The following is a 17,800-nucleotide window of genomic DNA, read 5'->3' as shown; positions in this document are numbered from 1 at the left end:
AGAAAGAAGGAGATGAAGACATTCAGGTGAATGATGATGACTGTTTCTGCTAAGAAAATATTTTTAGCCTGGTGAGCGAAATGACCCTCTATGAAAACCAAAAGCTGTCATGTAGCTGTAGTTCGTCCATTTCCCTTCTGTGTGAATGTGCGTGTGTTGTGTGTGGGCATCACACTGGCACCGGCAGGATGACGCACTTTTTATGATGTCATCTGTCCTCTGGAACAGATTGGATTTAATTGGTCGGTCGTTTCACAGCCGCGCGCATTCTTTCAACAAGCACATCTATCAATCACACAGACACACACAGACACACACACAAAGAGAAAATCCAGTAAAAACTCAATCATCTCTGCGACAGAGTGGAATAGACTTCACCTCACACTACACTTAGGAAGAACACAAAATTTTGTGTGAGTGCTTCATATCAAAGTGAGGACTCTTAGATCACGCACAAACGCAGATATACCAACATAAATTATTTCCCTCTTTCCATCAACACACACTCTACTGCAGCTATTGGCCCTTTTATTCTTTCAATGTTCACCTATGAATCATGTTGTGACTGTGCAGCAATATATCTACCTTAACCTCATAGTCTGGCTGTGTCCTACCTCAGTATTTTCCTAGTACGCAGGCCTTCGTGGCACAGATAACACTCCAGGTCTACCAGCTGCCATTTATCACCCCCAAGTACAAGCTCGCTAGACACTGCACTCCACTGCACTCCACTGTAACACAGTGGTGGTGGAGGAAGAGCTGAAGGAGTTTGGGATGCACCAATATCATTTATTTCCCGTGATTGCTCAATGTATGCCTGAAGATGATCTCCATAACAACCAAATTGCCATTGTCTGGTCAACTGGTCTTAAAGGAATAGTTCAGTGATTTTGAAGTGGGGTTGTATGAGGTACTCATGCATAGATATGTAACCTTATGGAGATGGTGATCAGCGCTGTGATCAGAACTGAGTAGTGATACGCTGATTCTCTGCACCAGCGCGAGTTGGTGTAGTGATACATAGCCAAAGTACGCTTAAAAAAATAAACGGCTCTCTGGCGGCAACCTACATCAGTGAAAAAAATATATTATTTAGCGTACTATTGAACAGATTTTTTTTAACAGGTAAGCATTTAAAAATGTGGCGAAAAAACGTTTTTCGATGGTTCCCTCTGCAACAGTGGGACTCTGACTTTCGCTACTTCCACTTCTCAACGCTGATCACCATCTCCATAAGGTAACATATTAACTATGGATAAGTACCTCATACAACCCCACTTCAAAATCACTGAATAATCCCTTTAAGCTAAATTAGTTGATACTTTTTTTGAAATTTTTTTAAGTCCAACGTCATTGTTATGCCAGTTGCACCCTCTACATGCAGGCACAAGTCGTGAATATTACGCCTGGTCAGGAGAAGGCGTGAAGTCCAAATCAGAGCCAGTGAAAGTAGGTGAAATAGCCTAGTTAAAAATAATGTTCCTCAGTGTGCCAATTCAAACCCTGTTGCTCATTGGCTCTTTCAATGAACAGGGAGAGCCATGTAAAAACAGCTCTCTCTCTCTCTCTCTTACGACCAAAAGGTCTGAAAGTGAAATATGTGCGCTGAGCAGATATGATACTTTTAATGATTCAGACTCCAGCACACAAAGGCGAAGAAATGACAAGCCACGTGTAAACAAAGCTTAGAAATGAGTTAATGGAGTGAAAGTCCACATTAATTCCAAGCCTCAAACCAATTTCTCCTGCTGACCAGATTCCTTGTGTGCATGTAAATCATCCAGTGGTAATGTGCAACAAAATACCAAAGGCATACATGACTTAAGAGACTTTTTTACGCTCTGCGCAAAGTGACAGAGTGTGATGCAAGTGTCAGACAAGCACAGTTGACATTCATGATGTTTAAACAGCAAGTACACTTGCTCCAATATGAGCGGCCATGGGCATGTTGGTCTCAAAAGGAGGTGTGGTCAGGCTTATTGTTGCCACATTGCTATCTGGAGGCAGCATAAAGCAATTGCACGATTGAGCAGCCTGATCTGAAGTCAATTGAATGATCCACTTAAAGAATCTCAGTAGACCGAGTAGTTTCCAACTGCCAATTCGAATCTTCGACTTCCAGAGGGCAGCACTGGTATTTAAACAGACCTGTTTCCTCTGCAGAGATGCTTTCTCTTTTACTACAGCAAATCTGTCAACCTAATAGAAATCCACCAGGTGCCAGTGAACCTGACTTTTAAAGGGAATAGTAGATGGAATGGTGATTTTTTTTTTCTTTCTTCTCCTTCTAACACCTGTGAATTTTAAAGAGACAAAGTACAACCCTTTTGGACCATGCGCCTGGCACAGCAGCCTATTTTTCAATGGTTAAACTATCAAAATGATTTTGACACTACCTAGATGTAATGATCATTAAATAGAGCCATGTGTCTTTTGCCCATCATTCCCAAAAAGCTGGTATATAATTTTAGCTACTTATAATCTACATGTAGAGGGATGTATAAAATCCTGTGCCAGCCACAGGATGACATCCCTTTAGCTCGTCTACCATAAAACAGCAGATCGATGTGATGCAGCAGCCTCGGCCACACTACCAACTCCTGGCCTTTGTACTTGGCACCGTGAAGTTCTCTTATGCTGGTTTATGGGATGGAATATAGTATACACCTAAAAAAACAAACAGTGTTTATTCATTAAGAAATAGAGATGGGCTTCAAAGTACCCCAAAAACATGTAAAAAGCGTCACTCAAAAGTACTAAGTGCAATTTAACAACTGCTTACAGTACCAACAGAAAGTAAAGTAGTTTATACTGTAGCATGTGTGATTGTGCACACACAATTCTATAAGCTCTTTCTTGTCATTGCCACTTAGTGATGCCTTGCACATGGTGTTCCAGCCATTATGTTATACACCTGCATTTCAATAGACCCCATTCATGCAAACAGAGACCTAGACCTATCTTAAACAATGTCCATGGTTGTGCTTCATGGAAGAAACAGACTGTGCCAATGTTTACATTATTGTATTGGCAGTGGCAACGCACCATCTAGTTGCAACCGATTTAACATGGTTTGGATTACCAATGTGATATTTATTGCATGCTTAAAAGAAATACCATAATGTAAATCATTAGTGACGGTTCCTCTGTAACCACCCAAATGGAGTTCATTTGGATTTTAATCAGGAACAAAAACATTTGCGTGTGTGTGTGTGTCTCCATAGTGAATTGGTCATTTGTCTCCAAATAGAAGCACTTGCATGTGCAAGCTTTAGGTCAGTGCCAACTGTATGTGTCCTGCTGTGCGTGTGCGTTGGGTTATATCCAGACAGGTTGATTCATGGGCCTCATCCCTCCTATTGGGATCCCTATTGATCAGGCCGGCTGTGGGTGTCTGTGGCCTGGGAACCACAGAGCAGTTATCGTTAACAGATACACAGTGGTTACGGCTTGATGGGACCCTCAGGGCCTGGGGCCTCACACAGGGGGTTGGGATGAATATGGGGGAAATTAGGCATGCAAAATAAAACAATCATGCAAACAAATTAAATAAAAAGAAGGAATAAAACAGTTCACTTATGACAAAATTAATTGTTACAAATTTGACCTGTGTTAAGCACAATTTGTGGATGGAAAACGATTTAATGGTAAATGGATTGTATTTCAGTAGCTCTTTTCTAATCCTATTGACCACACGGAGCACTTTAGAGTACAAGTCATATTCACAGATGCATTCATACGCGCTTATTCTATTACACATCATTCATACACTAAGGCCAGTTTAGGGCACAGCACAGCACACAGACTGGAGGAGCCAGGGATCGAACCATCGACCTTCGGTGTATAACCCTCTCTATCGCCTTAACCACAGCCAACAACATTAAAGACTAGCTTACAGTTTGCTTACAGAAGTAAAAGGAGATCAGCTGTCTCCACCAAAGTTCCATCTAGGTTTCACTTATTTGACAATGCCCCACCTACAGGGCAATTGATATGTGAATCTAATGTTTTTTCTAATGGGGAAATTATTTTGTTTCTGCCTATAATGCAGCCTTTCTGGCTGTCTTTCACTCGTTTCCCAGAGGTGATAGAAATAATCTTTACATTTCTTCCTGTGCAGTAGAAACGCACATAATCTGTTTTTTTTGTGTGTTTTCTTTGCATTAACGCAGGTCTTAAAAGCTCAGGTTATGCAAGAAGAGAAACAGGAGGAGAGTGTTTGTGAAGCAGCTAAATGTGCCCAAAGCAGAAGCAAACTAATATATAGCATTATTTTTATGATGCCATTTAATGACTTGTATGATGTTTTGCAGTCTTCACTACCATCTTTCATGTCAACCCAAAGGTGCATTTCTAAATTGTGCGCTTAACATTACTTTAAAGTATATATAATCAAATATGTAAGGCACGTAAATGTCCATTTATGTCTAACTGTGGAAGTGGAAATCTGACGTGTACCTGTGGACATTTTCACAATGGATAAAGAAAAATATATTTTGTATAACATGCATATTTAGAACAACACAACATTACAAAGCAACTGCATAGAAATATTTCAAGAAATACTTTTCTTTTAAAGGCTTCTTGACATGAAGACAAACCTCAGTCTATCATGTGCTTTCTATATATTGATCACATGAAAATCAAAAAAGGAAATATAATTCTTTGTTATTGATCACATGCAGTATGAAGAGTGCATCCGTTTTTGAGTCTTACCTTACCGGAAGTGTAAAGAGGTAAACATTTACCATTTTTTTACATAGACCTGGATGGTTTCACAATTTAAATTAATATGAATGATTCAGTTTTGGCCCAACTTTAACTTCTCAATTGGAAATACTCATGACCCATAATTAACATGGTAAAACAATAACGTACATCATGATTAAATGTTCCTTAAATCCACCATTAAAGGTGAAAGGTAAATAAGTTAAATAGGCATAATCTCCCCCCATCTCACACACACTTATCTCCATGCAGTGCTGCTGAGTTCAGAGGTGTGCACACTCGGTTAGAGTCTGCAGGAGTGGACGCTTTGCTGCTAACTCTGTCTGCCATCGCCTCCTCAAACCCACAGTTGCACTGTCACGACCCTAAGGCAACACAGACAAGTGCTGATCTGTGTGTGTGTGTGTGTGTGCGAGAGAGAGAGAGAGAGAGAGAGAGAGTAAGGAGTATGCCAAGTTAAGTGTTTCACTTCTGCAAAGGTGCTCCATTTACACTTTAGGCTGGATATATACCTGCTTTTTTAACACAAGTTTTGTATCGTGAATATAATTGTCCACATGATTTCCAGTGATAATCAAAATTCCCTGCACTGTTCGGACAAAAGCTTCCAGGGCCATTCTGTGTGGAGCTTGCATGTTCTCCCCGTGTATGAGTGAGTTCTCTCTGGGTCCAAAGACATGCAAATTGGGGTTAGGTGGATTGGATACTGTAAAGGTGTGAATGTGAGATTGAATGGTCATTTGTGTCTGTATGTTGGCCCAGCGATACAACCTGGCAACCTGTCCATAACCATCTGATTTGAAAAAAAAAAGATCCCCTTTAACGAAGGGAAGTGCTGTTTGTGTTATTCAGCGTGTGAAGTTACAGCAACGATCAAACCGCTCAATGCTACCGACGAAAAATCACATTTCAGCAACAGGAAGTCAAAAGCAACATATTGAACGCTGACACAAAAAAATGCAGTGTTGTCATATAAAAAGACTGCAAATCTGTCCTTGTGGTGATGCTTCCTATCTCCTGTTTGCCCTGTTTACTGACACCCTCACAGACATAAAAAAGGAACAAATGTAAGCAAGTTTAGGAATGAATGTAGTCAGTTAAAGTCATACGTGTAACGGTGCTCTAATGATGTGTGTGTGATGGCCTGTGATAATGTATGCGATTGTCCCTGGGCAGTTCTCAGCACCAGCTGTTTGTAATAAGCTGTGGCTTTTAATGGACGTTCCCTCTATGTTGTGAGGCTACAGGGCACCAAGGCTCATCTACAGCAGAGGCCTGGCACTATACTTAGTAAACATGCCTGCTGCTCCCATATTATAGCCACATTAGTCTGCCCCCCTTTTTTTTCTTCACTAGCTCTTCCTCTACCCCCTCATGGAGTCCAATCAACCTAATATATCTGCAATGAACCTGCGGAGCACTGTAATGAACCTTGAGCCCTATGCAAATGCCAAGGCCATTGTGTGAATCAGCAGCAATGAAGAAATATGAATGGAAATAAGAAGTTTTTCTTTTTTATTCTCGGAGAATAGCTGCAAGTTTAGGTTGAGATTGTAATGGGAATGGAGATGTAAGTTTTTTGCTGTTGATAGTGATTCACAATTGTGATTCTGTAACTGTCTTCAAAAGCATTTTGAAGAAGTGTGTGCAAAAACAGGCCACCTTAATACCCTTTGAGTTTTAGTCTCCTTAAATCTTTTCCTTCTCTGTTTTTCTATTCACGTTCATAAACTCATTGTCACTTATGCAGGTTTTCTTAAAAATGTACATTTTGTCACACTTTGTTGCACGTGAAATAATCTCCAAACTTGGAAACATCCCCCTTGTCTTCTCATCAAAACATTTTTTATCATTCTGTAATTAGTGAAAAAAAATTCTAGAGCAATAAATCATATTCAAGATAATTAGAAGATACTTTGACAGCAAGTAAGTAGCTTCTGTGCTCTGATCTCTGAAAAAGATGGAAAAACTAAGTTACATTTTCTGAGTGAAAGAAATCAAATCTGATCGTTGGTGGTCTGTGCAACTTCTCTTTGATTTGAGGATTAGAGCTATGGACTGTTCATCGCTGTCTTAACAATTACTTTGAGGCTAATGGAAGCAGGCGCTGCTAATCTTCACATGCTCGTGGCAATGTAGATCTAGCAGTGCTCTACATTCCGTATCCCTAGTGTGAAGACTCAGTGTTCATCTGAATACGCTAAGCTCAACAATTACACAATATACTAACACAACATCCTTCATAACAATTCAGCACAATTTCTTTGCAGATATTACAGTTTAATGTATTCGTTTGAGAAAAGAAGAGGATGAAATATGATGACTGCAGGTTTGAGTGACTGCCATGTCTGAGATGTCAGCCTGCTAAAAAGGAAGAATATAAGCAGAGCAATTATGGAGTCACTGTCAGCAACATTTGAAATATAGGGATTGAATGTCATTGGTGTTAATGATGCCACATGCTATTCATTTTCCACCTATCTGCCCTGACCTGTCAACAACAACAACTGTTTTTGGGGGTCACAAAAATAGCAAGGACTGCATGTGTTTTGTCCCAGATCCACATGCTTCACAGCAACAACGGAAACATTTTTAAAAAAAGGTTAGGATACTCATGGGAGGGGAAGTAGCAAGACAAGGTGTCCACTGAATTTTAAAGAAATCATATACTACAAAGGAACATAATGATTTTTACCATCAGTAGTAAATAGAATCCCAAAAAACAGATATGGCTCCAAAAGTCAGATACATAGTCATGCCTGAGGAAAGTGAGCATATTTAAACGGAGTAGTAGGCACAACTATGTAATATTAATCTGAATTGAAAGAACAGGGTTTAATTACTGTTATTCCTCCATGTCTGTATCATTTTCCAATCTATAAATCTATACAGCCTCTGCAACTTATCATATTTGCTGGTCCCAGTTTTCGCTTTTCAAGACACTGTTGTGTTAAGACACAGTGAAGCATAAAATGGCATAAATGGCGCCTCAAATGGAGCAAACGAATGGCCGTTTAATTGCAGTGAGTTAAACTGGTTCCCTGTGGTAGATGTATGAGAGTCGGATGCCTTGAGTAGTAATTATCTCAGGTAGCAATCTCATTACCGCCCTCCTTTAGTATGTAAATGTGGCCACAGGCTTGGTTGTTACATAGTTGATTGGACATTTTGTTTTGCTCTTCTGAGGCTGTGCTGTTTATCACCAGATTGAGAAAATAACTTAAGTACCAGTTGCGTTTTCCCGGGATAACAGGGTGTCTTCACGGTCTTTGTGTCTACATTTGTGACCGATGTTTAAGACTTGTTCAATTAAGTGGCCAGGTTGCTGCGATCAAACACTGCCTTAGTGTGCCGCACTTTAATGATGAAGGTGATGAGAGGAATTCATGAATTATGAAAGTTATGAAGCGGTTCAATGTTTACAGCGAGGCTGTTCCTTCAGGGCTGTATTAGCTCAGAGTAAAGCAATTTGTGTAATACATTTCCCAGCTTTGAATACAGTGGAAAGGAAAAGTGAACCTTTTTGGAATTAAACGCACTTCTTAAAAAATTGTATTAAAAGATATCAGATCTAAATAAAAAGGTTATAATTATGAACAAACACAATCAATTATAACAAATAATACCCACAGCATTGTATTGTCCTGGTCCATGTTGAACATATAACTCAAACACCCATGATGTGGGTTGGAAAAAAGCATGTAAATCCCTTGACTAGTGACTTCAACAAAAGCTAACTGGAGTCAGCAGTTTGCAAACCTGGAGTCCAATCAATGGAACCAGAAACAAGGTAGTCTGGGTTAGAACTGCTTCAAATTTAGGAATAATCAACACTCGAACATGTTTAATTTAGCAAGAAGCATTTGCTGATGTGAAACATGTCTCAAACAAAAAAAGTATTGTTGATTTGCATGAAGCTGGAAAGGCTTAAATAGTGATCCAGAATATATTAATCATTTCACAGTTAAACAAACTGTCTATGAAATTATTTAGTTCTCCTTTTTCTAGTTGCCTTCTTTCCCAAGAAGTGGGCGTCAACCTAAATGACACCAGAGGCATTTTAGGTTGTTTCCCAAAAAGCACATTGACACATTATTGGGAAACTCTTTGTTCACTTGGGTTGAAAAGTTTGGTAAAAATAACAAAAATCATTCAGCCCTTTGTGTGATGTAAAAAGAGTACTGCTAACGTGATGTTCTACTACGTGTGTCACCCTCCACTCCAACACAGGTCCCGAATCCCTCACTTTCTCATTCAAATTGCAGATGTGTGGTTTGCTAAGCATTGTAGTCAGCATGTGTGTTGAGCAGGCAAATCCTTTTGCAGCATACGCTTGAAAAGATCCTGCTGGCTCCAACGAGCCTTGCGTTGGCATTCAAGGGAGGGTATGGAGAAAAAAAGGGAAAGAGATGCTAATCATCTGACTTGACGAGTACCAGGTTTTTTAGAGAGACAGAGAGATGTACACAAAAAGCTGTCTCTGCCACTGGTGATTTTTGCTGGTGAGTCAGAATGAAATTCAGCGATAGGATAAGGATCTCTGCCTTTACATCTAATGGACACCAATTACCTCTGCCACCACATTCCTCTTCAGCCTGGCGGTGAAAAAAGAAGCTTGGCTATTTAGATGGACAGCAATATTAACTTCCTGCAGTGATGTAGTTTGAACAATTGTCAAACTCTTGGACTGGTATGGAGCTGGATGTGACATTGATTCTCATGTGGGTTTGTGTAGCATCTATTGGATTTTGGACAAAGGCTCAGGGGGAATATGTGAGTGAGTGCAGGAGTGTGCACTGCTCCAGTGCGATCAGGCAGTATTTCACTCAGCTGATCTGATTTTCAAGAACCCTAAGAAAATAATCCACTGCATTATGTTTGGACCAATAAAACAGATTGCACAATGATGCTGAAATCACAGGTTGTTACTGACTGCCAACGAGCAAAGTACGGTATTACATTGCATCGTCAAAATATATCTAAACACACTTTTACTAAAATCAACCCAAAAATAATGTCATCCACCAACAACTAATATGCTGCTCACCTTCGTTACCTCACTGGTTCTTAGGGAGAACTTGACTTTTGGGCTAAAGTTCTGCTAAATAACCAACATCAGTATATGTAGAAGACTATGAGCTGCTCCAAAACCTCAAAGGCCTACAAAATGTTCATGAACATAAACACACACATGACAGCACAATGTTGAATTTGCAGAAACAGATTGTATCTCAAAAGAAATAAACAAAGGTATCTCCGGTCTTCTTTGCTCGGTGGTCTTGAGGAAAATGAAACTCAATTTGCACTGGCCTCCCAGATGAAAATTTAATTATTTTTTAGAATTAAAAGACATGGGTATTGTATCTGAGTATTTGTCCCAACTCTCAGCTGCACCCAAGGGGCCCACCCAATGTCCAAGCTGCTGCAAACAGACAAGATACCACATTAGTATTCAGGCTACATCAGAACCCTGGAGCGAACACTCACTGGACAAAGCTTGACAAGCAGGCACACACACGCACATACACACACAGACATACATACAGAACCCCCCCCCCCCCCCCCCCCCCCCCCCCCCCCCCCCCCCCCCCCCACACACACACACACACAAAATATTAACTAATAAGGAAGAGGAGGCATACTTGAGTTATCACAGTACTGAACTCAGGGGGAAATTTACACCATTGGATTGATTGAAAACCTTTATTATCACGACCGCGCGAGAATGACAACATGTTTTTCTCATCACATGCTAGACATTCTGTTGTGCCGTAGATTACCACTACACATTCATAATGCGTAGTGGGTACTGCGGCGAGGCAAAGCCAATTATTAGGAGGCGAATGATAACACTGACACATCACTAAAGCAGGAGTCGGCTGCTGCAAAGTGCTGCAAGCCAGAGTTTTAAACTCTACCCATCTAATATTCTTTACTGTTTGTGTGAGGCATTGATACGTCCCATTAGTCTGTCCGTCTCTGCTCTCAGCCCGCCCCCCCATCCCGATCCCATCGCTTGTTCATGACGTCCAACTCCACTGATTCCGAATGACATGCTGATAGAAAACTAGCATACTGTGACATGTCAGCATATTTACAGATATAGCCTTTGTCCATGTTTTAATAAATGACTTAATGGGCCATAGCACTTAAGGCTGGCCACATAACAAGATGGAGGGATGCAATAGAATTTGTGCATAACTGCATTTCCTGCTCGTAAGTTATATGTATGGGAAAGTCATTATCGGATTCATTGCAATGTGGGAGCTAACTAGCTAAAAGTAAGTGAGTTGGTAATCGCAGCGAGATAATGCATTGTACATGTAAATTGCTACCATTCAGAAATGGGAAGCACACGACCACAGCCATATCAGTTAAAATCCTGATAGGTGCAGTATCAAAATCCACTTCAGGCAAATGAACAAATAATGGGCCCGATTCTAACCACATGGACACAGCAACACAAGTCCTTTACTGACTGACTATCTGAGTCACTACATGAGTCACTTTCACAGTCGTGAACTTGGAATAATTCATTGAATCATAGGTCCTGATAAAGCAGCCAGTGTAGCATAACAGCATTGCACAGTGCAATGTCATTCAAACAGAATCGTCCCTGTGCTCTCAAACCAATTAGTCACTCATTGAAACCTTTAGAATTCACATTTACATTGGAAAGCAAAGCAGATTGTGAGACAAATAGAATGCAAAATAGAGGCAACGTTTTTTATGTCTTTTCACAGTAAACAGTTGGAAATCCCTTCTTCAATATACCATACAAACAAATGAAAGTTAATGTAGTAGGCATTATCAAATAGCTGCAATGCATGAAGAAAAAATACAAGCAGAGAAGGAGCCAGACAGAGAAAAAAACTGAGACCAGAAGTGGTTTCTATTCAGCGGTTAGTCAAAGGAAGGTGTTATTGCTCATTAAGCACACCAACTGAAGATAAAAGATATAATTGGTGTTTGTTTGTGTGCATGTGAGTGTTCACACATAACCTCACTCCGCTGTGTAACAAAGAGGAGACGGAACCAGTCAGTCACTATGGTAACAGGGTGAGCGCATATAAAAGAACATGAAAAAGTGGCAGAAAGTATAGAACGAGGCCAACTTACCGACTTGAGATGAGTCACCTGTGAGGGGAAAAGGAGAGAAAAAGAAAAGATGGGTTAGTTCAAAGAGAGAAGCAAAAGGCCGAGTACACCTGCTCACGACAAAATGAGATACAATCTCAGTAAAGCGAAACAAAAGGAGTCAGGCTGAAATTAGCATTAAGATGTCTAAACGGGTGCTATTCCACACATTAGACTTAACACCGCCGTGCCAAATGAGATTGTGGAGGAAAACAACTAACAGGTATGCTCAGAAGGCAGAATTCCTCTTATATTCATAGAACAAGTTTCAAAACATCAAAAGAAGACTTTCCCTGGAAACTGATAACTTCTTAACAGACACTTTCAACTTCCCACTACTCTGAAAACAACTCCTCCTAGGACTCATTAAAAAAAAATTGTATTGTGTGGTTCCCTACAAACTAGTTTCCCAAACTGCAATTACCATGTATTGGTGACTTTTATACAGATTATATATATATATTATTATTTTTATTTTTTTATTTTTTTTGGGGGGGGGGGGGGCTGACAGAGCAAATACAAATACTAACAACACCAAAAATGATAAAGTTAAGGGAAACTTATTATAAAAATCCTGAATTCAACAATTCAGTTGCATAAACATTTAGTAACTTCTACTAAATAACCAATGCAACCTCACAGAGTAAAGCAGCATTATGCTTTTTGTCACCTCCTGACAGAAAGGCATGGCGCATCACCCGACAGCGCTTCAGTACACTTTTACTGTCAGAGAGGCGAACAGGGTGACAGACAGCAATGGGGCAATGGGAGGAAAGATATATGGGGGGTGGGGAAGTGTTAAAAGAAATTTAAAAAGGACCATCCTGTAACCCACAGTTTGATAAAAGAGGAGCGCTCAAACTCCATTTGGGATTCCTTCCAATGATCAATAGGTGATTCAGTAAATAAGTAATTGCATGCTTTCACAAACATGCATAATTTTCACTTGAAACATCGATCCATGCTGTCAGGTCAAATTCCTAATTAAAGCCTGGAGCTGCTGCATCATAAAGAAAGTATTACAGCAAGCATTCTGTAGTTCTTCAGATCAATTTGTGATGGAGGGCATATCCAATTAACTTGCAAAACTTTAAAAAAAAAAAAATTCAGGGAAGTTGAGCTGTCTGGGACCAATGCATCTTCTTGTTAGTGGCTTGTTGAAAATTGCATTATTTTTAAGAGACTGAAGATGATACTGTATCATGTGTGAGCTTGGAGTTCTGAACTCCCATGTTGTGTATTTGAGTACCTTTTTTTATGCATGGGGGGGGGGTGAACTCAATGTTAAGGTTCGTAATGAATTGAATGACTTTGTGTTTGACAGTTTTACTTAAAGACATACATAGATAAAAGATCATGAGCACACCCAAATGAACACTTTCAGGGAAAGGGGGATTTACATCAATAGCCCAGTGAGCTGCTGGTTAGAGTTCCCTTGTGTTACTGCCAGCCAAGAACAAAGTGGTCCAGGACAGTCTGTCATCCATACTGGCAAGATGGCTACCACTACATGTCCAAGGTGAAAAGAAGCCTCATCAGGCCCAAAACATGGAGCAGAGCAGGAATGCCAGCCAGAGCAGATGGAGCACAGGGTGCTTTGCCTTTCAGCGCCGGGCTTGGTCTCACTCCACAGTCCCGGCACAAGCGCTGAGACGGGGCTTAAATGTCAGAATTTGTGGATTGAGGCCACAGCGCAGAGAAAGGTGCCAGAGAAAGAACACAATCAATAGGCTTCAGTCTCTCAGGCCTTGTTTTTGTCATATCCTGGATTTTTGACAAGGATATCTTTAACTCCCGAATGGTATCAGCTGCCCTGCTCGCTCTGATATCGACAAACATGCTCCAAAACATGAGAGTAACCAGTGACAGAGAAGAGGTAGTGAGTGTATGTGTGTGTGTGTGTTTTTGTATGTGAGACAACGAGACCAAGACAGTGGAACAGAGCATGTGAAGAGATAGTGGGTCAATAATAACTTATCTATCACGCCTTTCAACTTCTCCCAGGCCACAGCAAGCACAACAGAAGAGAAATAAAGACTAACACAGAGCTACATACATGCTCCCATGCAGGGTGTGATTTGTGAAGAAAGCAGAGGGGGGATGACTCGATCATGTGTCACGGGGTGGCTTTGGGCCCCCGACCTCCGCATCGGAGACGGGCACTCTACCAAGGGAGCTAAAAGTAGGGGCATTAGCAATAGGCACTAGCACGTCTCTTAGCGTCTCTCTAAGTGTCCGTGAGTGAGGTCTACACACACTGCACTGCATGCACTCGACTGTCTGACCCCCGTTGCACATGCACAACAAAACAAAACATGCAAGCATTAAATCCCCTTCCAAACGTTCGTGCTAGGTGACATTCTGAAAAGCTGTGCATTTAACAATGCTGATGGAACCAGGATCGTTGGGTAAATAATCTATTGTCTCACGAGTGCGAGCCCTGACAGTGCGCGGTCCATTGCTGATTTTATCCTTAAAGTATTTTACTTAGTTTAAAAAATTATATTTTAGGTATTTATATGGTCTATTGGTGAAGTAGCATTGATCACTTTGAGGGAGGGATAAGTTTCCCCCGGGAATAAAATGAATTCAGCAAAGGTGGGGATATGTAAACCAGAAGGGGAAATCCAAAGAATTCCTCCCAGCAAATCGAACCCTGCTCCTATTTTACAGGTCATGACAGTTGTATACAAATGTAAACGTATGGCAGCCACGCTATCTTTACAATGCTGGACACAGAGGTGGGGGAACCTTTATTTTTATTTTTTTATTGATGGTTTATCATCCAGCTGAAAGGAACTGGGGGCAGAGCTATAAAGTCTCTAGTGGCCGCTGTAGTATAGTAAATAACCCCAGCTGGAAGCTAGCAACAGTTTGGTGCTCAGTATTTCATGAGGGAAACACATTGAGGTGAAGGCTGCTGAGCTGCAATTACAGTAACGGCGATTTCCAAAACGGTGTTTGGCTTTTGTTGGCCAAGCCCATTCTTCCACATGTTCTTCACAATGTATGATACCCATCGTTACACCCAACAATGTATGTCTTTTTGTGACCATAGTGCCAACAGTGCACCACACACACACAGATACACTCACACTTACTTTTCAGTAGCTCAAGTCTCACTGCCAAAAAGCAGTGACCCCTATCTGCTGTCGATTTACTTTCCATCTCTTAACATACTCTCCACACCCCTCTGAGCAACACTAGCTGTCACCCCTTCTCACCAATGGAGAGGACATGGCACACATGAATTAGAGACAGACGGACACCAAGTTAAAAAACAAAAAACAAAACAGTTAGTCGAGAAAAGGTGAAAAACAATACAAGGATATGAATTGGGCAAATCATTGCAAGTCTATGTGTTACCAGAAAAAAATTAAACATGCACATGTTGGATTTACAGTTGGGTTTCAAAGTCTGAGACCACATGGGTAAGTGGTCTTATGCCTTTTGATATTATAGTGCAAAACTAAAAACACAATTCTGTAGCCTACCAACAATAGTTTGCTTACACTTTAAGTTTTTCATAATTCAAATTGGCTATGATTGGTTATGTTTTCCTGTTGCTCTAAGGTCCACCCACACTTTTGTGCATGTTACAAGGGTTATTGTCTTACTAACTAGTTAGTCTGCTGACAATACAAGTCCTGTTTTAAATTCATGGCAGGATCACTGATATTTTAGGTCTAGAACATTGCAAAGGCTCACACAGACTAGAACAGTTCTCTCTCATTGTTAAGAGCAGAAAAGACACGGGCTTATTTCAGAAGGCAGATTTCTCTGAGCGTCACCCTGAACCCTGAGTTCTTGTCCCCTCAGATGGAAAACTCTGGCTAAATAACACGTATTTGATTCAGTTAAATCAACCTTGAAAAAAATATAGCCAAATGGGGCACCGATACTTCCATGAGGCTTCCATTAAATAGAAGGATAATTGCACATGTGGCAATTCACATTTATCTTCAAAAACAAAGCAGCACTGATAGAGCCTGAGTCAATAGGTTAACACTTCTATTTTATTAAGCTTAGTCCACTCAACCACATTATCTAGCAGACATTAATTTCTTTAAACTGTGATAAAGTGCTGAAATTCTTTGTTTGCTGAATTGTATTTCATATATATTCATTCAGCTGTAACCCCATCGGGACAATGTGCTGCTGGCAGATACATGCGTTGACTAAGGATAATAAGAATGCACACGTTACATTCTCTCCACTACCTTTTTCTAGTCATACACATACACAGCTTTTTTTTACTACTTTATCTTACATTCATATCCTTTAAGTATATTATTTAGCGAACTCTTTTTCCTTCTACTCCATCTTTAATTATTGGTTGTACTCAGCTTATAAGTATACGTATTTCATTTTGATTTATTCCAAACTTATTCTATCTGTGTCTTATTTTGCACTTATTATTTTTTGGGTTTTCTTAAATAATTTCAATTTCCCTCATCTAACGGTTATCATTTTATTTAGTTACCACTAAACCCACTATCTGACCCCAAGGCTTCAACTGTATTAAACACTCCTGAGTAAGAATACCCAAGATTTATTTCTGCATGACTTAGAAAATCATAGGTGTAATTGAATTGACGTAGGCCGATTGATCATTTAGGTTCCCTAATTCCAGGGTCCTGGCATTGTGCATGATTGTATGTTGTATGTTATGTAACACATTCATTTCACCTGTGCTTTTATTTTTTATGAAAACTTAAAATGTCTTGCATGAAACAGGTCTACACCAGGGCCATGAAACACGTACATTTAAACTGAATCCAAGTCAAATAAAGTCCAAATTGAGTACAAAAGTCATAAAAATACAAATAAGAAAACAAACCAATATTGAAGTTTTTGCAAACTCATGAATTAAGGAAGCAATTGCTGTTTTTATTTTGCACTCTTTCTAGCTTCACATCCAGGGCAAACCTGAACTTCTATTTCTGAATAATGATGAGTGTTAAAGTGGCAAACGATATTATTTCTGGTTGATTTGGTGACATGCAGATACTGGTGGCAACAGCAAAATGGGGTTTAATACAAAAGGTCACAGAATTCTAGGGGCAGCAGAAGTAAATATTGAATGTGCGACAGAGCTAAGTGCTATTCTCACTGACAAACACTATGCATTGACTGTAACTTCACAATAAAGGTATAAATTATGAAAGTTAATGTGAAGCAGCTGCAGGTAAAAATGTCTGCTTTCATCAGCGCCAAACATTTCTTTACTTTTTTTCATCTCCTCTCCCAGTCACTGGCTAATGACAACAGCTAAAACTACTGTACAACAGAATGGAAATGGGAACAAGGATTTACCCCGAGAGACTGTATGGGAAAATCTATACTCATATGAATGTAACAGTCCTACTGCAGGAATGACTGTGTGCTTATTTTCCACAACAGTGAGCAGACAAGGGAAAACTGCTGGCACCCAACCATAATTGATGCTAAATGTACAGGAACAAGAGACTGCTGAAAGCACTGTGCTCTTGAGTTGTGTAAGGGACAAAACAGCCTGAAATCCCATCCCAGAGGTTCACCAAAGACAATGACCACCTGTGGAGGGTGTTCGCTATTCACATGGCTCCATACATGCCAACCCTCCCGATTTTGCCGGGAGACTCACGTTTTTCACTACCCTCTCCCGTTTTCCTCCCGCGGTCAAAATTCTCATTTATCCCGATTTCTGACAAGATTTCACACCTTTCCCCACTTTCATTTTCACGACCTGTTCCACGGAAGAGCGCTACATCCATGTCCGCGCTGGGGGTGGGCTGTAGTGCAACTTTAAGGATCCAAGCTGCCGTTAAATCCCAGAGAAGGAGACGAAGAAAAAGAAGAAGGTGCGCAGAGTGAGGGAGAAACAGTTGTGAAGTTAGTTTTAAGATGGATTTTCAATTTAAAACTATAACTTAACAGCGGTGAGGGAGAAATG

At 40.3% G+C, this 17,800-nt stretch overlaps 1 protein-coding gene across 2 annotated transcripts in view; it reads right to left on the bottom strand.

Moving 5' to 3' along the window:
• The window catches only part of nrxn2b (neurexin 2b), a 675,914-nt gene that overhangs the window by 435,895 nt on the left and 222,219 nt on the right, over positions 1 to 17,800 (bottom strand). For both annotated transcript variants that reach the window (XM_047329457.1, XM_035625686.2), the window contains one exon: positions 11,848 to 11,865. In XM_047329457.1, coding sequence (XP_047185413.1) covers positions 11,848 to 11,865 — 18 coding nt within the window. The remainder of the gene's footprint in view (positions 1 to 11,847; positions 11,866 to 17,800) is intronic.

Source organism: Scophthalmus maximus, chromosome 2 (genome assembly GCF_022379125.1).
Source record: "Scophthalmus maximus strain ysfricsl-2021 chromosome 2, ASM2237912v1, whole genome shotgun sequence".
Classification (NCBI taxonomy): Eukaryota; Metazoa; Chordata; class Actinopteri; order Pleuronectiformes; family Scophthalmidae; genus Scophthalmus; species Scophthalmus maximus.
The sequence above is the reverse complement of the archived record's forward strand: the minus strand, read 5'-3'. Positions and strand labels throughout refer to the sequence as shown.